Source organism: Anneissia japonica, unplaced genomic scaffold, assembly GCF_011630105.1.
Source record: "Anneissia japonica isolate Jap-2015-1 unplaced genomic scaffold, ASM1163010v1 scaffold287722_len911783_cov160, whole genome shotgun sequence".
In the NCBI taxonomy this organism is placed as follows: Eukaryota; Metazoa; Echinodermata; class Crinoidea; order Comatulida; family Comatulidae; genus Anneissia; species Anneissia japonica.
In genome coordinates this window covers 436,765-460,851 of record NW_022711579.1, presented here as the reverse complement: position 1 = coordinate 460,851, position 24,087 = coordinate 436,765, and the positions used below count along the sequence as shown (strand labels likewise).

The 24,087-nt window shown below is 35.0% G+C and overlaps 2 protein-coding genes across 2 annotated transcripts; one reads left to right on the top strand and one right to left on the bottom strand.

Annotated features, from left to right (window-relative positions):
* Window positions 1-524: 524 nt before the first annotated feature.
* Window positions 525-13,265, top strand: LOC117107562 (lysosomal protective protein-like). Its single transcript, XM_033249264.1, has 11 exons — window positions 525-643; window positions 2,470-2,656; window positions 3,934-4,093; window positions 4,646-4,732; window positions 5,830-5,994; window positions 7,325-7,416; window positions 8,347-8,431; window positions 9,405-9,548; window positions 9,995-10,204; window positions 10,672-10,863; window positions 11,680-13,265. Exons 2-11 carry the CDS (start codon window positions 2,487-2,489, stop codon window positions 11,761-11,763), a joined length of 1,389 nt encoding a protein of 462 aa, XP_033105155.1. The 5' UTR covers window positions 525-643; window positions 2,470-2,486; the 3' UTR covers window positions 11,764-13,265.
* LOC117107560 lies at window positions 12,382-23,329 on the bottom strand. The gene is made up of 8 exons (XM_033249261.1): window positions 23,288-23,329; window positions 20,526-20,624; window positions 19,121-19,338; window positions 17,318-17,425; window positions 15,780-15,986; window positions 14,123-15,381; window positions 13,526-13,680; window positions 12,382-13,186 (listed from the first exon to the last, which is right to left on the bottom strand). The coding sequence occupies exons 2-8, from the start codon at window positions 20,620-20,622 to the stop codon at window positions 13,164-13,166; spliced, it is 2,067 nt and encodes a 688-aa protein (XP_033105152.1). The 5' UTR covers window positions 20,623-20,624; window positions 23,288-23,329; the 3' UTR covers window positions 12,382-13,163.
* Window positions 23,330-24,087: the final 758 nt, after the last annotated feature.

Sequence of the window (24,087 nt, the reverse complement as noted above, 5' to 3'; positions counted from 1 at the left end):
TTGTTGTGGTGATTGGGGTATCACACCATAAGCCTACCAAGGGATTTTCGAGAAAAATCTTCCCTTTCGAGCAATCGTTACCTATATTTACCACCAGTATAAAAATGACTGAAAATTATAGAAAGGTGGAGCTATTATTAAACGGGACCTCCGGTCCCCTCTAACCTCGATGGGGTGTGAATAAGGGATACACCATGCCTATGTGTAATCCAAGGGATTTTTAGGAACAATCTGTCGTTTTCGAACGATATTGTTTCCCAATTCCTCTCCTTATTGTTTCCCAACTCCTCTAATATTATCCCTACCCCTCCCCCATCTCCTTCCCCGCCATCCGCACTTTTAGATGTGTATAAGAGACAGGTATTATTATATAGGCCTATATAATGTGAAAACAAGGCCGCACACACAGTGAAGTAAATAGTGAAATCTGCAGTCCAACGCGATCGTATCTTATCTTATTGTTGGCTGGAATTGTGGGCTGGCTTTTTGTTGGCTGGCAGATTGTTGGCTAGCTTGATGTAGCTCTGTTTTGGTCAGGTGACCAAATACAATTGATCACATGACTATCTGCTCACATGAGAGGCCAGGCGCTGTGGGGGAGTTTCTAGATTTATTGTTGTAGTAAACTCACTAGTGCTGGAAGGTTTGTGAATATCTTTCTACAGAATTTGTATAACTTTTTGATTAGTAAATCATTAATAATATAGGTGCAGTAATGTTCTTGAAGTATCTGGCATTGTTTTGGAGTACAAATACCTAGCCTATGCTTGACTGTTTATTTTAGATAGGCGAGTTAGACTTGGCTAGACAAGAAGTAGCTAGCCCAGGTAGTGAGTACTGTAGGTCCAAGAGAGAGGAAATGTCTAGGCCTGATATAGACAAGCAGGCATAAATAGAAAGAAGAAATAGAGGGAGTTTGTCCATTCTTTTACACAGCTACAGTACCACTGTCAGGCCTGTTAAGCCTACTAATACTATTCTAGGTTAGGTTAGTCCAGTTCGCAGAAGCATCTGTGTGGATGGGATACTGTTTTTATTTTATACTTTTTTGTTATTGTTGGGTTCCTTGGCATATTCTTCGCAACACACTGATAAGAGGTGCTTCCATGTTAGGAAGCACCTCTTACAACACAGCGTCACTAAAAGGCGGTCGCACACTGCTGCAGCAAGAGTCGTCAGCTGATACAATTCCATGCAAGGCAGCCTGATGAGGCACGTGCAGGGAATAATTTCTAACGATGACAACTCAGTCTGCAACTGGGCAGATGGTTTTGCGCTGTCAAGGCCCCATTAGAAGCAAAGATGTTTTTGTCGACACTCATACGACTGTTAGTCAGTGTGCTGTGGTCCTAATATTTACATAATCCTTGGTGTCTACAGTTCCAAAATAGGTTATTCTCAATTTTTGCAAATTGTGCAAGAATTTCTTTGCTCAATTTGCGCAGGGAAAGTTTGCACACTTCTGTCAGATGTGGAAGCTGTAAGGAATGTGGGGATAAGAGATGGGAATTTTCTTTAGAAGGGGGGGGGGGGAGATTTGTTTTGTAGCTTTTAATTAACTTTACTAAGATGAGTGATTTTTATATAAATACATTTTGAGTTAGCCAGTATAAAGTTTCATTGAGTGGTATTTATACATTTGAAATATTTTAACCAATTATAGTAGGCCAAAGGCTACTTCTTTGTTCTGGAAATAAAATGTCTCATACTCAGATCTCAGCCTATTGTGAATTTCCACAAACATGATGCATATAACCATATAAGTTAATATCAGTGTCAATAAGTAAAATTTAAGGTGTCAAATTTACCACAAATAATTTTTGCTGAGTTTGCAAGGTCTTATTTTAGACTCTTCCTTGGGGAAAAATATTAATTAATTACAGTAATATTAATTATTAATATGTGTATTTAAAAATTAAATAGAAAAGAATAAGCCGACCCTAGATTTTTTTATATTTTGGATTGAAATATAAAAAAAATGTGTTTTGTAGCTTCAATCAGTGGGAGTGCCAGCATCTGAAATCTGGGAGGAGGAAGCCAAGTGAGGGGAAAGGTAAAATTTTAGGGGGAAATATGTTTTCTATAGCAGACCAGAGATACAATTATAATTTATAAAATCACATCATTTATGGGTAGCGCTTCTAATGTGCTTGTTTAAATGCATTGTTTTTAAAGTATCTGTGCCTTGAAATGACAGACAGATCGATCGAAGCAACTAATTTTGTTGGCCAGTCTTATAATTTTCATTTTGCCAGAAAAAAACTTAGGTGGGTGGGGGGGGGGGGGGGTGGTGGTAAGAAAATTATCTGTGAGGAATTTCTCCCCCACCCTTACCCCAGTAGCACTTCCACTGTAATCAATAACTGAAAACAATAATGTCAATAACAATTTTTTTAAAGATTTTGACAAAACAGTGAAAGTACAATTTTAGTTGTTCAGTTGATTAGTGAAAATAGTTTTTCTTTCTAGACCTTGTGCACATCACCATGAAAAACCTAGCATTATGTTGCTTCATTATCTCTGGAATGATCATGGTTTCCATGGCTGCAACAAACCCAGATGAAGTACTCAACTTACCAGGCTTACTGAAGCAACCATCTTTTCCACATTACTCTGGTTACCTCAAAGCAACTGGAACAAAACAACTACACTACTGGTAACACTCATTTGTTCTACTTTACAAAATATCAATTATAATAATTATTTTATATGGATCTGATGAAAAAATACAGTAGGCTACAATCACCTTTACTTTTACATGGTTTCATCTTGCAAAAGACTAATAAGTCCGTCATTGCAAGGTTTCAAATGTCTGTGCTGTAGGAAAATTCCAGATATTTGCTTTCTGTCCCAATTAGTTAAAACTAGACCATTTTGATTGTGTGTGTATGTGTAGATGATATCTACTGTATTGCTTAAGAAAAACAAATAAAACAAAATAAAATAATAATGAAAATACAAGTAAAAATAGTAATGAAAATAATGACTACTATTTTTTTTCACCTATTTTTCTCTTTTCTTTTTCATTTTCCATTCACTTTTTACATTTAATATCATCCTTAATATTCTCCTTTCCTTCATTCTCTCGTTTTCTTCAATTCTATACTTACATTGTTTCCATTTGTTTCTTTCTTTCCTTTATTTCATTCTCTTTTCTTGCTTTTCTATTCTTCCTCTTTCTAACTTTTTTTCTATCACCACCAATTCTTTCTGCATTTACCTAATCAGAATTCAAACTTCACCTATGGAGGTCCAACTTATTTCTCCATGCTCCTACTAGTGGTGTATCTAGGGGTTGACAGGGTGTGGGCGCACTCCCGCAGGAAAGTTTTTGTCTTTTTAGAAGGAAAACAAATATGCTCAAGATATTGTTTTACTGTTAAATCTGAACCTCTTGGGACACCAGTACATTTGTAGTATTGGAAGAGTATTTCCAGAATAATGGAAGATTTGAATTTCACTCCACCCTCAACTCACTTCATCATTGAGCATTTCATTTTGTGCCCCACACCTATCAGCTCCTTGACTCCTAAATATGCCACTGGCTCCTACCAAATACCAATATTCCTGTTACATGTGACAAGTGGCGTATCTAAAGGGTGCGCAGGGGAGCACGCCCCTCCAAAAATTACTTGCTGCTGTGCTTGTGTTTTCAGCTGGAGGGCTGAAACGCGAATTTCAAAAGCGCATCATCTTTCGGTTGAGATGTGTAAGCTGTTGGTCCTGTGTACAAAATCGCCCATGTGCACACAGAAAAAACTGTAGGGGATTGTCTCCCGGTGTACTGCCCAATCACTACCAGAAGGACCCAACTGGAAATAAGTCTTCTTCAGACTTTCGTGGGGTATATTTGGTGTTCACACCAAATTAATCCGTCCAGCCATCCTTTAATGAATATTCATGAGCTAGCTTGCTTCTTTTTTTTTTTTGCAGGCTGATAACCTCAACACATAAGATTACTGATCCACTCGTAGTGTTCATTTATGGTGGACCAGGATGTAGTTCTTTGTACAGTTTATTTGCTGAGAACGGACCATTCACGGTACAATCTAATGGAGTGAATCTTGACTACAATGAATATAGCTGGAACTCTGTATGTATCTATATATGAATTACTAGGTCTCAGGCGGGCAAAGTACAGCCCGACAGTGATTTTTTTGCGGTCCACAAAAATTAATTAAATCCATAATATGCGTGGGGGCTGCCAACCCTCTTTGGCTAGAAAACAACTTGTTTTTTATGGCCCGACACCGATTATCTGTAAAATGTAATATTAAAACTTAAAACATAAAGCAGTATAAAACCAGTGTATGAAGGTTTTTTGGAGGCACACTGGGAACATCAAAGTTTAGGTGTGGTCTTTAGTGTTAAATGAAAAATTCACTTAAGGTCTACCAACCCATTTTTATACCCACCCTTGCTCTCTAGGTCTTTGCTCTTTTTAAGTTTCTGTTTTCATGAATTTTTGAATTATAAATTGTTCAACATTCTTTGTAATGTATGATGTTATTAATGTTTAGTCTCCAATTTGACTGAGTGGCATTGTGTTGAAAAACCAAAGATAGTTTCATTAATGGGAAATCAAAATGTTTCTGTTTTGACATACAAAACTGATATAACATAATTTTTATATTGTCTTTCCTAGTTTGCCAATGTCCTTTATCTTGAGTCACCAGCCGGAGTGGGATTTTCATATTCAGAAGACAAAAACTACAAGACGGATGATGACCAGGTATGTAACATTTACCAATTCCGTCTGTGGCTGAGCCAGAATTTTTGTTGCCTGAGTGTAGACCAGTTGGCAGTCAAAGGGGGCTGAAGTTATGAGTTTCGAGAGGTTATGAAGCCTGGAAACTTTTGAGGTTTAGCCATTTTATTCTCTTATCTAAATGATTTGAGACTTGGTTAGTGAATTTTTGGCTGCTGTCGGTGGTGAACGCCCCTTTTGCTACACCCTGGATCTGCCACTGTCCTAACAGTTTACATACGAATAACATATGCAGCTTATGTTTCGCTACCCTAGTTCCTTAGGTATAATCCCAACTCGGGTATAAGCCCAACCCCTACTTTACGCCTAATTTTATGTACTGGTACTGATATACTGTTATTGGCATTTATAATGCACCTCTTCCTTGAGGTTATAAAGCGCAATTCTTTTCCTGGTCATTGGGTCCACGTGCTTTAAGTGTTGCTGCTGGTAATCAGCGCAGGCAACCCCACCAGGTACCCAGTTATACTCCTGGCTGGAGAGAAGCAATGCAGATAAGTGCATTGCTCAGCGAGGGATTGAAACCCCGACTGCAATGTTGGGAAACATCTGGTCTGGTCTTTCTTCGTTAAATCGCGCCCACCTGCACGGTGGTATAATCCTACTTAACGAAGACGACCAGTCAAATAGAAAACTATTAAATACTCAACAAAACAAAATAGCTGCATTGTTACTGCGATACATGCTGAATTGGGGTTGCTTCATCTTGTGGCAGTATGGGTTTTTCGTAAAAAAAAAAATTTCATCCAGTTTTTTAATTCTGTTAGCCTACAATTATTTTTTTACTCCATTTAGGTAAATATAATTTTTATTTTCTGAAATTTAGTCTAAATTATATTAACACAAATGTTGTTGCTAAACTGGCCAACCGGCCATGTTTGTTTTGGTCACATGGATAACTTAACACTGATTAATGCACTATGGTTTACATTAATTTTCGTTGTCAATGAAGTCTGTTTTACGAACCGGTCAAATGAAAATAATACGCAATCGTTGAAAAATCGTAGTTAAACAAAATGAACCAGTCGATAAGCCCATTGTATCTATTTTGTTTTCCTTAGATCACAGAAGATCACTACGCTGCTCTGAAGTCGTTCTTTGTTAAATATCCAGCCCTTCAGCCTCTTCCATTGTATCTGATGGGTGAGAGTTACGCTTCTGTTTATGTCTCCTTATTGGCAATGAAAATGATTAATGCAGCAGAAGGTTATGATGCAAGCCTGAAAGTGAGTCTAAGTGTTGTTTGATAGTTTATATATATCAAGCTGACAAAAATCATTTGATCACTTTAGAGGGGAAAAAATGGGTATCAAATAGATTGAAATCAACCTAGCTAGGCCATTATGGCGGCACTGTAGGTCTCCATTGGCCTCCTTGTCTGGTGCAGGTTTATCTTTCTTAGATGTTTTGTAGGCAACACCCATCTAGAACGTAGGCAAACTGTTGCTTGCATTTTATAGTTACAGGTAAAATAACCCCACCTTACCTTAATTTGAAATAATTGTGAAAGGGATTTGCTATTAAGTTGTGGCAAAGACAAGTTAAAACCAGTCACTCCTTGCAAAAAAAATTTAAAAATTCTTTTTATACCGATATTCGGTGGGAATTCCCAGAAAGGTAAGGCTATAACATTGTCTACTCGGTGAAAATTTCAATTACAACACACATTTTTTGCATTAAAAACATTTATACTCCCTGGAAAATGGACGGTTCTAAGTCGCCCACAATGCATACAATTGGCTCTGCAAATAATTTGAGATTCTGTTCCCCGACATTATCTTTGGTGTTTGTAACTGCCTGGTTATAATTAACTCATGAAATACCGTAAAGCAGATTTGTTGTTAACGTCACAAGTTTAAATGCAGTCTAAAGCTCATAATTTTCTTTTTTTTTTTCTTACGTACAGAGGGGACACCACCTCCCAAAGCCACCCCCCTCGGCTGTTGCTACGTAACAAGTTCTTCGTCTTCCATTTTATGCGGCCTATTTTGTTGTTACTGTACAACCTATGTTACAGTATTTTAGAAGAAATGCTGGAGCAACATCATAAATTAACTTTAATTTATGAAATATTGATTAAAATCAATAATAAAAACTAAGTTTTCTTGTTATACGTTGTTATTGCTGGTGCATCTATGTGAAAATATGAAATTATATTTAATAGAAAGGTCTGTTACAAAGATTAATTTAAAACCATATGTAGTGCCGTAAATGCTCAGATAAGCGCCGCAGCGCTTACAACATTTTTGGAGACTTCAGTGAGGCGCTCATTTAAGAACGGTGCATATTTTATACAAAAATATTGCTGTGGTACTTTCCATGTCCGTTCCCATGTTGCTTATCTCACGTATTCCAATAGTTCAGTAGGCCTGTCATAGGTCTTACGTCATCATATATAAACGTTTATAAAGAAAAATGTGGTGTGGCATTTATTCAAAAGCAGCGTTTATTTCGAGAGCGGCAGTTATTCGAGAGTCTATGGTACTTAAACTTTTTACATACCTGACATTTATATCTCTATTTATAAGTTATTTAATAACTGTCATTTATTTCAAGGGTATTGCTACTGGAAATGGGTTCAACAGTGTACAGAAAAATGTGGATTCCATTGTTCCATTTATATATTATCATGGACTCATTGGCAATGAGTAAGTCTATTGATTTTGTATTCTACATTTATAAGGTAATTACAGTTCGCTCCTTCAGTTCGAGACTACCTTTTGGACCTGTATTTGTGTATTTGTTTACATATCTTTTGACAGCATGTTAAGTGACATCGAGTCTTGAGTTTGGTGCAGATTTGACCTCCATTTAAGCCGGTTACACACTACATCGTACGATGGTCATACAAAGTCGGCCAACAAATTAACCTTTACTCTGTGTTATTATTTGACGATGCGACATTGTCTGGCGACTCTCAATGGCTGACTAAGCGGATTTTTTTAAAAAAAATTAATAATCAGTCCAATTGATATGCCTCATCGCACACTCCCTGGAATGTCCTTAGCCAATGACCATTAGTGCAGTATGCTTGGCTTTACAGTTTAGTTGGCAGAATTATGTCAGGTTTAAGGACTATAAAAACATAGACCATACAATATATCATACTGTAAATCCTCGAATTGAAGCCCTGGACTTTTTGTGAACTTTGGATGGGCTTCTTTTCAAGATGGGCTTCTTTTCAAGGCTACTTTTGCAAAGTAAAGTTTGGGCCTCTTTTGAAAATGAATGCTGTAAATTTTGGGAATTACTACTATAAAACAATAAATAGGGCCATTGTACAGTAGCATCAATATGTGTCATGGAGTGTATTAACCGGCATTAAATTATCTAAACTACTCTATTAAAGTATGTTTTATTTATTTATTTATTTTTTTTTTTGGTTTCCTTGAAATTCATATACAGTGTATACTGTACTGTCTCGAAAAATGCTATCTTTAAAAGAAGCCCATGGATTCTATTTTGCGATATACTTGTTTCGAGGCTGCAATACTGTATATCTATTGGTCTATAATCTGTCTCTTATACACATCTAGATGTGTATGGTTTTAAACTTTTAGCTTTGTTTAAACTTACAGTATGTGGTCAGTGCTTCAAGAGCAGTGCTGTAAAGACTCCCAGTGTTCTTACTACAACTCCACCAATGACAACTGCACAGATACTGTAAGAATTATTTTACACACAAGTTTTACAATCAATGTTTGACCTCAGGATTATATACCCAAACACAATAGAGATCATTGTTGCCTGATATATAAATTAGTTGGCTATAAATTATTAGTGATTTTTTTTTTATTATTCAAGTAATAATATTGATGTTCTGTTAGCTATTATCTGCTGTGTATTCCTTAGGTTACAGTATTTTATTTCATTCTATTCAAGGAAGAATTTGAAAGAAAACTTTCAGCTTATATCTTTTGCTATCATTACTATTTTTTATTGGTGTATATAATGTCTTAGTACTTTTAATTGATTTAATAATGATGTCACTAAACAGAATTGAATTCAAAATAAATAGCATTTAATTAGAATCACATAGTCACCAACCGTCTCGCATCGTGCAGGACGGTCCCGCATTTTAAAGTGATATTGGATGAAATACGCATTTTGCAGAAACACATGTGTGATCATAAATTTGTCATGCATTTAGCACAAGTCTATGCGTGATAACGAATTACCACAAATTAAGGGGAAAATGTATTTATAATTAGATGAAATTGGTTTGATTAAAAAATATAAAAACGGTCATGTAGTAACTTGAGCCATTAGAAGGCTTTCCTTATCTCGTTCAAAAATCAATTCACGAGAAAATTTCTCTTTCCCGACCAAAACAACTCATCCAACGATGCACTTAGTGGAATCAACGATTGATTATGTTACTGAAACCCGTACCCCAACTGTATAGTCACGCATTTCACATCTCTCAAGTTGGTAAAAGAGTCTGTATTTGTATACTGATGCTTTCTTCTAAAATTAACATCTTAAATATATAAATTAAAGAAATTTAAATCAGTAAATCTATTTTAATGTTCATATTACAGTACAGTACTTAAATGCATTCCATAACTTACAGTAACAGTGTGCTTATAGTAAATTGATACTTGCACTAATTTTATGCTCATATGCATATCATCAGGTGAATGGAATTTATCAAATGGTTACTGACATTGGACTGAACACCTATAACCTGAATGCAGATTGTGTAGACAGTAGTAGTATGAAGAAATACACAGGCAGAAACAAGTACAGTAAAAAGAAGTACGCAATGGACATTACTAAGGTAAAGAAGAGGGCAGTATTGCTACATACACTTATTTCGATTTCAGAGTGTCACTGTCCCACAAAAACTCAACAGCTAAATATTTTATGGAAAAATTACAATCTTGGAATAGGCCTTGTTTGGGCACAGGTGGCAAAGTACGTCAGCGTTTTTTTTGCGGCCCACCAATCAAAAATGGTTAGAAAACCCCTTGTTTTTTACAGCCCGACACCAATCATATGTAAAAAGTAAAATTAAAACCGAGAATAAAGTGATATAAAAGCAGTGCTTGGAAGTTTTTAGAAGCTCACTGGAAACATCAAAGTTTGGGTGCGGCTCTTAGTGTTAAATCAAAAATTCACGTAGGCCCCACTGACCAATTTTTAGGCCCACCCCTGCTTTAGGGTATAAGAAATGAAAATATTGTAATGTTTCACTTTATAAATATTCATTTATTTCTCTCACAGTTATGGGATCTATCCGAAAGTGGCAATGAACTGCCTTGCGTTAACACCTCCGCTATAACGAAGTATCTGAATGACCCGTATGTTCGGCAAGCACTGCATATTGAGAGCACGGTGCCCGCATGGACTGTCTGCAATAGTCAGATACATGACTCATATGTGATGAAGTATCCGGACTTAACAGATATCTACAAGAAACTGTTAGCTCTTTATGTAAGAAACAATGACAATTGTAGTATAATGATAAATATAGAAATGACACAAAAGGGGCCCCAGACACCTCATACATTTTTTTGAAAAAAGGTGGGGTGGGTGGGAAAATACATTTAAATTCTGAGAGTGCATTTTCTGGTAATTTAAACATTTCTGCCAAATGTGCCAGCAGACGTAATGGGCAAAAGTAAGTAAACAAACGTACCAGAGCTATAAAATTTCGTACCACTTCTGCACCCTTGATCTCAAATAAATCCCCCCCCCCTCTTTCCTTAAGCCACTGGGGTGGAGGAATGGTAGGAATAGGGACAGCAGCAACAATGATGAATAACTACAGTATTAGAAATCTTGATACTGAGTTTATTGTAGGAGTAAGAGGATACATTGTTTAAATAATACAATACTGTATATCTATTGGTCTATAATGGTCCAATTTTAACAAGGAATAATTTTTTTTTTTTTTAAAGGAATTCAAATTACTGTTTTACAATGGTGATGTTGACCTGACATGCAATGCCCTCGGTAACGAATGGTTTGTGAAAGATCTCGGAAAAGAAGTATCCGTCCAATGGCGTCCATGGCTGTACAACAATGGTTACGATCAGATTGCCGGTTTTGTTCAAGAATATGAGGACCACCTAGCATTTGTTACAATAAAGGCAAGTTGAAACTAAATTGCTAAGCTGATAATATAGATATTTATATTGTTTCATATAATTACCGTACTATTAGTATTACAATATCTTACATGACCATCAGGGGCGGATCCAAACACTTGCAGGAGGTGGGTGTCCAGAAAAAAAAATGGCATGCACTCGGGTACACTGTTTCAAACGTCGTGCAAAACATCGAGATGACCATTTTCTTTGATTTTTTCCGAACCCTATTCTGTCAGGTCGCTCTCCCATCTTTTGAGAGACTTTTGTAAACTGTAATGCAACTTAAAATTCAAAAATATTACAGTACATTTATTTTTATAAATTTACTCCCAAATGAACAAAACTTTAGTAGAAGACATACCTTCAATACATAAGCACAGCCAAATTATTAATGTACCTGTACAGTATCGTATTTTTCTGGATCCAGAAATTTAAAATAGAGGGGGCCCAGGGAAAATTTTAGTATCAACTACAACTTCTTGTTTTCTAATGCCATCACACTGTGCTGTTATTGTATTCATTTTGTATTTAAATCAATATACAAATACAGTTGCTTTACCGTATGTTCATTAGAATTTATCCAGTAATCACGCTTAAGCCGGGCACTGCCGTCTGCTGGTTGTCGGTTGCAGTCTGAACGGATCGTCATTAAAAACGATCTGTTGCGCATCGTTTTCGGCCGTACTGAGTGTCCGGCTTAAGAAACACAGACAGTAATAAATGTATAACATAATTTGCTACCAAACATTTTCTGAATTTTCTACCAGTGGGATGTTTTTTGTTCACTATTTCTTCATCTTGGTTATTACTTTACAGGGAGCTGGTCACATGGCACCTCACGATAATCGAAACGCTGCACATCAACTCATCTTCAACTTTATGTACAACCGGCCATACTAGAGATAGTTACTGTTAACTGTACTTTGAGAACAAAAGAACCTTAATTGTTTCATGAGAACATTACATTGAGAATATTATGTTAATGTATTAATGGTGGTGGTGATTTTCAGGACTGGTGGACCAAAAAGTTCATGGAAATTTTAATATGTAAAGTATTATGTTCATGCAATAATGCAATTTTCAGGGCTAGTTGAATAAGAAGGTCACAGTTCACGTAATAATTTAAATAATTTTTTTGTAGTTGATTTAACTTCAACTTGTTGATATATTGAAAGTTCTAGCCACCAAAGGAATTTACATAAACAGCACATTCCATTTGTGTAGGTGGCTCTACAGCAACCAGTACCTGTAAACAAAGAGTATAAATAGAACAAGAGGGCATACTCACATTTGTAAGTTGGATGCCCACTGTCACCGCGCACGGTTTGTTTGTGTATCTGTTTTCCACATGATACAATACTTTCATAGAAGGGCGGTAGATTTCCTTATTTCTCTTAATCGTCATACTATTGTGCGCGGGTAATAAAGTGGATACAAACAGCAAGGGGCATCCTACACTGGCTGCGTATTGTGTATCCTTTTTTACACTCTGAATGAGCATAGTTGGCTCTCTTGTTCTATTAATACTCTTTGAACAGTGTGTATTTTTCTAATAATTATTGTATATCACTTATTGAATTTGAGATTTTGTATTCAAACAAAAAAAGTAATTATTTTTGTGTGTGTTTAGTTTAATATTGTTCTTAGTATTTCTGAAATTGTGTTTGTACACCACTAAATTAGATGGTCAAAAAGAAGTATTTAGTAATTATATGTAATATATTGAAAATATAATTTTTAGATGAAGCATTTACTTTTGGTTTTTATTGAAGTATTATACTTCATACAGGTAGTCTAATATTTTTTAAGGAAATATTTCTCATTTTTGTTAGCAAATTATATGAATTCGTTATGTTGCCGTACAGACCGCGGCTTCAGAATGCCGACATATTGAAAACTTAAATACAAAAATGATTTGATTGTATAAGGAATATACATTTTTAAGTCTATAAAAGATTGAGTAACAGTGCTATGGTCTTGAAGTTAAGAAACATCATTGATCCAATTTCTGAAAATAAATGAAAACATGACACCAATAATCTTATAGTTTGCATCCAGTACACCTAATAATAATAATGGAAACAGATGTTTATAGATGGTCTAAGTGCATTATAATAATTGATGCAGTGAAGTAGGAAATTTATTACAAAAACAAGTAACATTATATTGTATAGTAATTGCTTAGTATCATTGAACTATAACATAGCTAATGCATCAACATTTAAGTGATTGAAACTCGGTTAAGGCAGATAATTGATGACTCAATATCAAAACTTACCATGTCTTTCTTTTTTTTGTCCTCAAAATGACATTTCTGCACTGACTGTAAAATAAATTATGAATAACCTTTAAGAGTATGTACACCGTAATTTCTTATTAAAAATTATTTAATATCAAACAAATGGTTGCTTTGCTATATGTATCTGCAGTATAAAATGCACTATGTTGATATATTTATTGCATCAGCAGGTGCCTGCTTCAGTTCTGTTAACAAATTTAGTTTTATAACGTGTGGTGTGTCAGCAAGGGCTTTCTAAAATGTCCCATAGATCACCAGCCCTTTTACCCAGTTATTAAAGATCAGCAAACGTTTCTCTTGTTTTGAACTTTACATATTCACTAAATAACAACAAATTAATTTGTTCAAGAGCTAATTGAATACCTGCTGACAAATCAAGTGGCTCTGTAGTTCTACCACATCTATGGCGCCACAACTGGCCAGTCTTTTTTCCTTCATTATCATCATTGTTCTCCTTAGGTTCTATAGTATCAAGACTGACATCTCCAAATTGCGTTGATACATATCCTGGGCTGAACCTAAAATATAAAGCAGGAGAGTTTGTGATTATCATTGAAGATACATTACCGCCATCAAAATAATCATCAATTTCATAAAAATTATAACAGCCACGAGTACAAATCATATAGGGAAATATTTTTTGGTATTCTTTGCATAAAATTAACCTGTCTACAATCATGCATAGGACAAGCTGCTGGTATATTAAAATACGACAGCTAACTAGCAGAAGTAGTAGGCCTACAAAAAAACATTACTGTACCAACTATTCAAATTAACAAGTTCATAAATTTACCACCAAAGATTTAAAAATCCTTTTCCATGACATGCCATTTGTATTCACCATTATAATTTTAACTTATTAAAAGAAATTCATTTAGAAACACACTAATTATATAAATTAGTATAGTAAACTAATAGCAAACTTTGAAAACAGGATCTATTAAAAATAGTAATAAGTACCTCAAATATAATTCATCAAGGTTTGTATTGTTAATATCTAGATCCAGTTGGTGTTCACTTGGCTTCTCAATCCCATCTGCCAGTTGTTTTGGGTAATGAATGTGTCCAGTTGCTTGAGAAGCCTGACCACGCACTGGCAGGGCCAAATCTGTGCCATCCTCAGGATCTACTTTTCTAGAACGACTGAAGTTGGTTTCTGAGGTTCCTGGCAATGATTCGCTTTCTTTTACACTTGGGTCATTACTTGCATTTGGGTTCTGCTCATCTTCTGAATAGCAGTTGAAGAATTCAAACAAACTTTCTCTTTCCTCTGGATTATTTAAATCACTTTCTCCAAATCTTCCAGACTGCTCAGGGTTATTAAGCATCTTCATAGGAAGATCGTCATGTGATTTGGAGCAAATATCTGAAGTACATGTTTCAAGAACCTCGCACAACACATCAACAACGTTTGACATTGAGATATTTTTTGGTGTGACAAACAGCTTCACTGGATGCTCTGACGTGTGGTCCGTTCCATCAGCTAGAACAAAGAAAAATGTCTTCTGGATTGATGATGTTGACATGTTGTGCTGAGCCTCATGATTACCATCGTTAAAGTTAAACTCAAGTAATGAATCTTCATTATTTGACACATGTTCCTTAGGCTGTTGAGAATGTGTATTCTCTGGTACATTCTGTTCTCGAAGATCAACATTCCCAGATACCTTGATTGTCGCATTACCTAATCTTTCATTTTGTGACATTATGCTATCAGCCCAGGTCTTTCTAAAAATCCTGGTGGATTTACTGCTCTCAGAACTTCTTACACTGTCTGCCAATTCTCCATAACATTTATTTGAATCCTCTTTGTATCTTTTCAATAGTGAAGGAGAATTTGCAATACGTGATGAGTCACTGCTTTTATAAAGAACATTCTGACTGGTAGCATTAGGTGACGAGTCACTGCTTTCATTCAGAAAATTCTGACTGGCACTATCTAATTGAGAGAGTAATTGACTGACCACGCTTCCTCCTTGAGTAGCTTGTGATGACATCGATGAGCCTAAGCAAAGGAAATTGAATATTTGGCTTTCTCCCACATATTCTGACTGGTCATTGTACTTATCATCACTGCTCCATAACTTGTCCAAGACAGATAGCAACCAGGTCTCTGAAGGTGCACTTTGGGAACATTTAAAGAACAATGAATCCAGTAAAGAGATTGGCGACACTGACAAATGATTATATGACTGTGAGCATTGTGCTTCATTAACAACCTGGGGGAAACAATAACAAAAGTATAAAACCATTCAATATATACTGTGTATTCTCTTTTATATGGCGATCCGCGCATGATACAACCCTCCACACTTGACGATTTTTGTATTTCAGGGATATAAGAAGACCCTTGATTTCACCATCTGAATTCCTAAGTTCTGCTGCTCTTTTATGGTCTTGATACTGCATCCAGCTGGCTAGAAATGGAGCCAAATATAGGGCTAATCTTCTAAATACAGTTATACCATTTCTTTGACCCCACTGGGACCTACCCCTAAAGCTCACCAGTGCACAGATGCCCCCACAGACACATGGTTTCCATACAGTGTAGATAACACCCTTCAGAAAAACCTGGTATGGGCCTGAGTACTGAAAATACATTGAAGAAATACAGTACCTCTTGAAGAATAGGTATTGGGAGACAAGCTTTGAATTTCTGCAGAAAGTCTCTGATGGAACTCTGAAATTTTTGCATAAATTTCCTGCCATACTTTTTCTCCAGGCATTCTTTAGCATGAATCTTCTCGTCTGATTGGCTAAGAATGATGGTCCCGAAAGCTCGCCTACAAGTCATATGAATCGACTGGATATATTCTTTCTCAATCTACAAAATTGGGATGCCAAGTAATAATTAAAACATTTGTTGAAATCAAGATTTTATTTTGTGATCATTTCTTACTTTCAAGAATTAACAATGAGCTCCTGTTTATCAACGAGTTTGAGTCGGCCAACTCAAGCTTCTTTTTGTAGAATTGTTTAATTTTCTTTGTAGATGACTATGAGCGGTCACAGGTTAAAGCCAGGGGGCACCTGGATAATCATCTATGTTCTCCATTTTGGCCCATATTGGCTGAGCGAAGCCTTTAAAGGAGGACATTTAAAAAAACATCAAAATACATCTTTAAAGCATCAAAACACTGGGCTCTCTACACCCGAACCTAGCCCCTACGGTAGAGGGGGTACTAGGGCCCAAAGTAGCCTTGGCCAGACTCCATGCTTCTTTGTTACACCACTGCTAGACAATTCACCCACAATTTTACAATAATAATAATAATTCTTTATTGTTCCTCATTTAATTGGAAATCAGAATTTTGGGCTGGGTCCCTGAGGAACCGCGCCAGCCGCCGTGCAGCGTCACCCGACTTATAACTGCAATTGATAATATTTATGTTGTATCACAGTTTATGTGTCTACTGCCCCCAACGGGGGTGCAGACACTATGTCATGATGTAGCAATTAAAGATGGCGGAAAAGGGTAAACCCGGTTTAGGCATGATGGGTACTACTACCACGAGGTTGGGGGCGCTCTATTAACAATAGAATAGCTTTGAAACTCGAACACACGTTATAGAGACGCAGCACTCGTTCGCCACGAACGTCTTTTAAAGTCATTTGAAGGACGCCCTCAAGAACATGGTAGTACACTTCGTAATCAACGACATAACGTGGTAACTCAAAGAGTTACTCATTTTTAAAGTGTTTTTAGTGTAATATAGTAGTAAGCCTCTACAGAATATTGTTATGAAAGAAAATTTTCATGAAAAATCCAGATACACTAAAATAATACACACATCTGCATATTGAAGAACATAAGATAAAATTAAAAAAACAAAAACTCCTGTATAAGGCAGTAGACATGCTCCCACTGGGAGCCTATTTTTATATACCGTATATTTTTTTTTTTCTTTGTGGTTTGTGACTTTAGTATTCACAAACACTTTCAGTTATTGGCTGCTGTTTTTTTTTTTTTTTTATCTGAATAAATAAATTAAATATATTATTATTAATATCTATTGTAGCCATGGAAATTGTGCACAATAAGGATGTGTTCTTTAGAGATGCCTGCACTTGATACCACATCCTCTCACCGGAATTTTCGATTTGATGTTATCCATTGTAAATCTGGCAAAGCAGAAAAATAAATAAATAACTTACCACGCTAGTTGGTATGCAGGTATCAAATTCCCTTACTGGAAAGTACTCATCCAATTTAGAGAAAAGTATACTGAACTGAGATTCTTTTGAAAGAACATAAAGCATTACCTGTAATAGAGTTTACAAAAAAAAAAAAATTAAAATAATCCCAAAAATGAATCATCGCCACTAACAGGCTGGTAAAATATATAAAAATTAAATACAGTATATCAAATATATAGACGGAAGAGTACAAAAAAATTATTATGTACTTCTTATTCAAAAACACTTAAAAAGCAAAATACTGTATTGTTCGTTGCTCAGAAAGTTGGAGAAACCATATGAATGAATAAGCTAAACTAGGTTTAATTATTTCTCTACAGGTATGTTCACTTTTGCAATGCATTACAATCTCACCAGACACAACACCTACGAAAAAAGACCCAGGGGGCGTATTGCTGTAGCCCGTTTTGGCATTACAGCCTCCAGCAACCAGAATACAGGCCCATAGGCAGGGGCGTGCAGAATGTGCAGATGCACCCCCCCTCCCCAAATTTCTTAAGATCCACTTATATACACCTATTATTTAACAAAATCGTTCCTTCATGCACTGCATTTTATGCGCCAGCTCTTCTAACTGTTGATTGTTAATGGCCTAATATGGTATGAAATTTGTTGGAAATTGATCAGCTCCATTGATTGTAGATATGAACAATGTTTAGCTGTAGGCCTACAGACGTACAGGACATAACATTATAAATGTTACTTCTTCAGGTCCCAAAAACACCCAAATTAATGTGTTTGAGAAATCCATTATACAAGTCCATCAAAATGCTACTTTTCTCAGGGCTTTTCCCACAAACCACCTATAGGCATCTGCCACTGGACCCCCAAATTTCAAAAAATCCACCTTGTAAAACCTATTATTTCACTAAAATCTTTCCTAATTATGAGCTCCAGTGATCATGTTGTAGGCCTACAGATGTAAAGGACATAAAAAGTTACAACTTCAGAGTGGTAGATTCAAGAGGGCTGGGCGGGGGGAGGTGAACCCCCAAAATTATAAAAGAAATGGAGACAAATGAAAAATTATACAATTAAATTTAGGTCTGAGAGTGCCTTTCTGGGCCCCAACAATTGATAATCAGTGACTAACAATGCTTAATAAAGCGCCTAGAAAGACCTGTGATCTATTAGGCACTATATAAATGTTTTATTATTATTATTATTATTATTATTTGTACTGTATCTGCCATTATTCAATGAAAGACATAAACCTAATTATTCACTGACCAAATTATTCAATTTTATTATTTACTGTATTGTTACTTGAGAATCGAGGGCAATTATCCACAATCACAAATTCACAATTACATATAATAACAATTAAAATACAATTAAAAATAATCACCTTTTTTCCTATGCAAGAAAATAAAGTACACTTAAAAGTTAAGAGCTGCCTTAATACCTGAAGGGTTGATATTAGCAGGATTAAGGGCCAAGTCGTAAGCGAGGCTAGGGCCAAATGGCAAAAAAGATGAATGAAGAAGGGAGGTACAAGCAGGGAAAGGAAGCAAAGAAGAATGACGAGAATGACACAAAGAAGCAGAGCAATAGCGATGCTGAGGGAGAAATTGTGTAATTAGTGATCTGGGTTCTGGACAATTTTTGAAAGAAAACGAATGATGAAGAATTTCTGCCTAGATTCAAAGGGAATTATATTGAATCTAGAGAGGATGGAAATGTAGTTGTTGGAAGAAGCAAATTATGAAAAACATGTTATGACGATCCAAAAATTTAAAGCTTTCTTTTACCCAACTTTACCTTCATCTTCAATATGGTCAAAATTTTTGAAAATTTGCGTATAGGCACTGCTTCTGGGTGTTTTCCATACATCAGTTTCAGCATTTTGATGACTTTATGGAAATGTTGCACGTCTTCACGTTCAATTATCGCATGGATTGTTGGTGAAAAAATACGTCCATCTGGTATGGCGCTTTCTCGGTAAGCCAACAAATATTGAGGGCCTTTAGCTGTAAAAGCTGTGTTTGAAAAATAAACACTAAAATGCTCTATTAAATGTTTACATTTTTTCTTTTTTTTTATCATAGTATTTGAATGAGAACATACCAATTAAATTTCAAGGTTTACATTAACGCCCAATACGGTTGTCACTTTTTTTTTACAAAACAAATTGAAAACACAGAGATAATGAACAACTGATATGTAGTATTGAAACGGGTTTATTTATTTACTTATTTATTCTTTAAACTGTATTTAATGAAAAAAAAAATTTTTATTGCTATACAATTACGTGCAATTATTACTTTTTTTAAAAAATAATTTGAATTGTATTCTTTCTTTCGTCTGGATACATTTTTTAAAACAAAAGTAGGTCTCCCAATGGTCCAGTTTTTCTTAACGAGGATAGAAACTTAGTTACCTTTTTAAAACTGGGTAACCTATTCATTACAGATCCACTGTTTTCCCACTGGGAAGCAGTTATGCTGTTTCCCTAAGCCTCAGACTGAGGCTTAGGCTTAGGGAGTGGCGATGATTTTAGTAGTGGTAAGGAATCCTGTTATTACAGGATTTTAACACCCGAAATATATAGATTTATATTATTATATGTAGTATATACATTTATATTATACAATATAGTATATATTTCGTACTTCTTATCAAATTTGACTAATACAACTCCTGTTTCTTTGTGAATTAGCTTAAATTTAAACTTAACATATCATTTAAAGATGTTATTGTCCCATGCAAAATACCACAAAAATCATTAAAAAAAATTTTTTGAAATTAACTTGCCCATTTTTAAGAAACATAAAAATGATCAAATTTAACATAAAAATTAGTGTATTTAAAAAATGTTTACCCATCATTTTACAGTGAAAATGATAGAAACACTCCCAGTCACTGAAAGTGTTATTATCTTTCTTATAATTATCCAGTTCCAAAATCAGGGTACACATTTCATTTAATAGTTTCTATACTCAAGTTTATACTTTGTATGTTAATGCAAAATGAGCAAGTTAATTTAAAAATTATTTTTTATGATTTTTTTTTTTTCATTTTGAAGGGACAATACACATTTAAGAAACTTATTAGTTAATACTATAGTCTCACATTCAATCATTTATAGTTTAAATAAAATACGATTTGATAATTCATAATTAAAGAATTAATTTTAATTTAATTCATAAAGTTATTTTTTTTCTACCTTGAATAACAGGGTACATATTATTATCCAAAGCATAATCCAGAATTAGTCCTTCTGCCTTCTCCTTCTCTGTTGGGAATTTAATTTTTGTACTCATATCTGCTGAATGAACAAAACATTCTATCATAATGTGTTCCGAACATCATTCTATTCTCACATATATCATCAATACAATTCTTACCATCACATCGCTAGGAGAAAAGAATGAAAGTTTCAGATTTTCTAAACGTTTTGATATCACAGGCACATACGTGGTAAAGACAAGCCAAACTAGTCACTCGTCGCAAAAATCAATTTTTAGTTATTATATACAGCATTAAACAGTAAAATGAGAGCTATATAATGGTAAAAGAATCATTCAAATCTGACATTTCATTATGAAGTTACAGGAGTTATAAACATACAGCTGTTTAAGGAACAATATGTGAGAAATCAGCCTTCAAAGTTTATGATTTTCGAAATTTCGCAGGCAGAAACCATCACCAAATCATCCAAAATTGTTGTTTTAACATTATGAAGTTACAGGAGTTTAAACATACAGCTGTTTAAGGAACAATATGTGAGAAATCAGCCTTCAAAGTTTATGATTTTGGAAATTTCGCAGGCAGAAACCATCACCAAATCATCCAAAATTGTTGTTTTAACATTGAAAATAATATTATTTATATAGAGATATATAAAAGTTAGTTTAGAGTAATAAAATAGATTTCAAAATGTTGACATTGCAGCAGGTTTTGGCAATGAGCGACTGGTTTGCCTTATCTTTTCCAAATTTTATATGTTTTCATTATATATCTTTTTAGATATACTAAATTTACTTCATTGTTATTTTGTATAAAACAAGATTTATCAAGTATAAAACTTTTTTTTTTTACATAATGAATAAAATTAAAACAAATAATAGTTAATTAAATAAAAACTAGGAAAATTAACATTACGAATACATCTCTTCGTCCAGAAACTACTGTACAAAATTTTCTTTGACAAAAAGTTGATGTACAGTATGTACATATTAATGTTTTCAAAAAAATTAAAATGTATTTTTAAAATTTATTATTCAACCTTTTTTTTTTTTCTTATATTATTACTTCTCATAATAACTTACTATGTATTATGCTGGTTGATATTGTTTTTTTTTTTGCTAATGTTTGTTCTTTTGGAGATCCCTCGTTAGAGTGTCCTACACTTTTGGTAATTCTTGGAGGGCTTTTTGTTGTATTTTTCTTTAATTATTATCCTGAAATGTAATTTTAAAAAAACCAAATATAATCATTATGTGCCTAAATATGGTCATCATGTGATATCATCATGACCATATTTAGACATGTCAAATGTTTCTTTTTTCAGACAAAATATGATCTTGACAGGGCTTGAGTATTTTCATTGAATAGGATAAATTTCCATTTCACAAAATACAGTTGCTTTTACAAGAACATTCAAAATTACACTTACGTAAATCAGATTAATAGCATTTCCATTTACCTTCAAACAAGTTCAGACTTCTCTAATTTGTAAAATATGTATTTTCCATAATTAACGTCCTTAAAGCAAAGCTCTGGGTTTCTTTTTTCTTAGAAGCCTTGTATGGACTTTTTTTCAAAATAGGCCTCACTGGACTTCTTTTCGAGTTACTTATTTAGATGCTAAATAGAGGGCCTTCTTTTCAAAATGAATGCTGCAAATTTTGGAATCCCTGCTATACAACATTTTTCAACTACGAATTTGAAATTCTCTTTAATATTTGTTAAAAATGTTAACCATGCTAGTAAAATAAAATAATATTGATACTATCATAATAATCAATGATAACATCAGTCTAATCACAGACCCATATACAGGGTCTGTGGTCTAATGTACAGTAAGTACTATCTCGAAAGAAGACCACCCTTGATGCCCATGGGCTTCCAGATAGATAGGCTTAATTCTTTTAGAGATCTATTTTTGCCAACTGAAGAGGGGGAATCTTTTCAAAATGGGCTTCTTCTCGTGATTAAGTCCAATGGGGCTTCTATTCAAAAGGTTTTAAGTTGTCTTAAATTTTCGCAGCACCTAATAATTTTCCTTGAGTGCAAAATTGCTCAAAAATTGCAGGAGGCCTATCAGATGTGGAATTCAAACAGACTGGACAGGATGAAGATTTTTGGGTCACTTTTTTGGGGTTTTACAATAATTTATCAGTATTATCTGACAAGTCTTATTGGTCTAGGGTCCTTAGAGAAAATGTAGCCAAAAACAAAACTCCCGATGAAAAAATCATTGGACGTTCGTCGTAGACAAACAGCCAATTCTGGATCTAGACTAATGATAAATTTCCGTAGTGTCACGTTGTATTTTCGTAATACGTCCATTTTAGGCAAAATTTCCATAACAACTATTATTGACGGACGTTCCGTATAACTTGAGAACTCTGAAAGTTTATTCATTTTGTCTCCTTTAACGGGACCTATTAGCGCATAGTGGTTCAAGTAGTACGTACATCGATAGTAATATTTAGTTAGGGCTAAATTCGCAGGTAAATCACCATGTTACTGCTCGACCGCGGGTCATCATTTCAGCAACCAACCTTGACACTATACGACTCGTAGGGGCCTATTTATTAGCGCCATGATGCTCTATCAGTCACTCTCTTCACTACTTTCGCAGTTCTAGATACAGTATATAAACATCAGCATAAAACATAACTATAACAATCAACCCTAACCTACTACTATACGTTCCTACTAGGCTATACTACAGTACTACTTCAGAGTACGATGACCGACCTGTTATTTTACTGCATGTGTCACATGTGTTTGTTATCAACAACAAACTTTCAGAAGGAGACTGCCACCTATTGTTGAAAGAATGGTTCCCGGCGAAGGCCTTTTTTCCCTCTTCCCAATAAATGCAGTGGTTCCCAACCTGGGGTCCGCAAAAAATGATTGGTGGTCCGCCAAGTCAAAGGGTCCGCAGGGGGTCCGCGAAAAATTTCAGGATTAAATAAATTTTAAACAATCAGAATGGGACATACATTTTACAAAATTAAAAATAAATGGGGGATAAAGGATAATTGCATTGAAATTGTTGTCTGACAGTGCCGTTTGGAAGTGTCATAATAGACATACAAGGTGGTTTCTATTTCGAATTCCTGGATCAACCACTCTTATAGTTTTGTGGCGAATCATCTTCTATCTATAATCCATTGTTGGAATGTTGACAATGAATAGCCTAATACTTGGACATTAGGGTCCGTGAAGACTTTTGACATGTCCAGTGGGGTCTGTGAATGCAACCGGTTGGGAACCACACTGTAATAAGATGAATGATGAACTGCAACCATAGTGGGAATGACATCAAAATCATCAAATAATGAAATAAATAGAAACCAAGTTTATTCATGATTTGATCAGGCCCGTAGCCAGGTCCTTCCAAGAGGGGGGGGGGGGGGGTCTGGGCGTGAGTCCGCGGTCGAAGCCCCGGTGGAGTCGGCAAAACCCCCAAAGCAAGAGTTCGTGCTTTATGGGTCTAAATAATGCTATAAATAATAAAAGCAGATATGTTTGAAAACGTCTGTGTTTGGGTG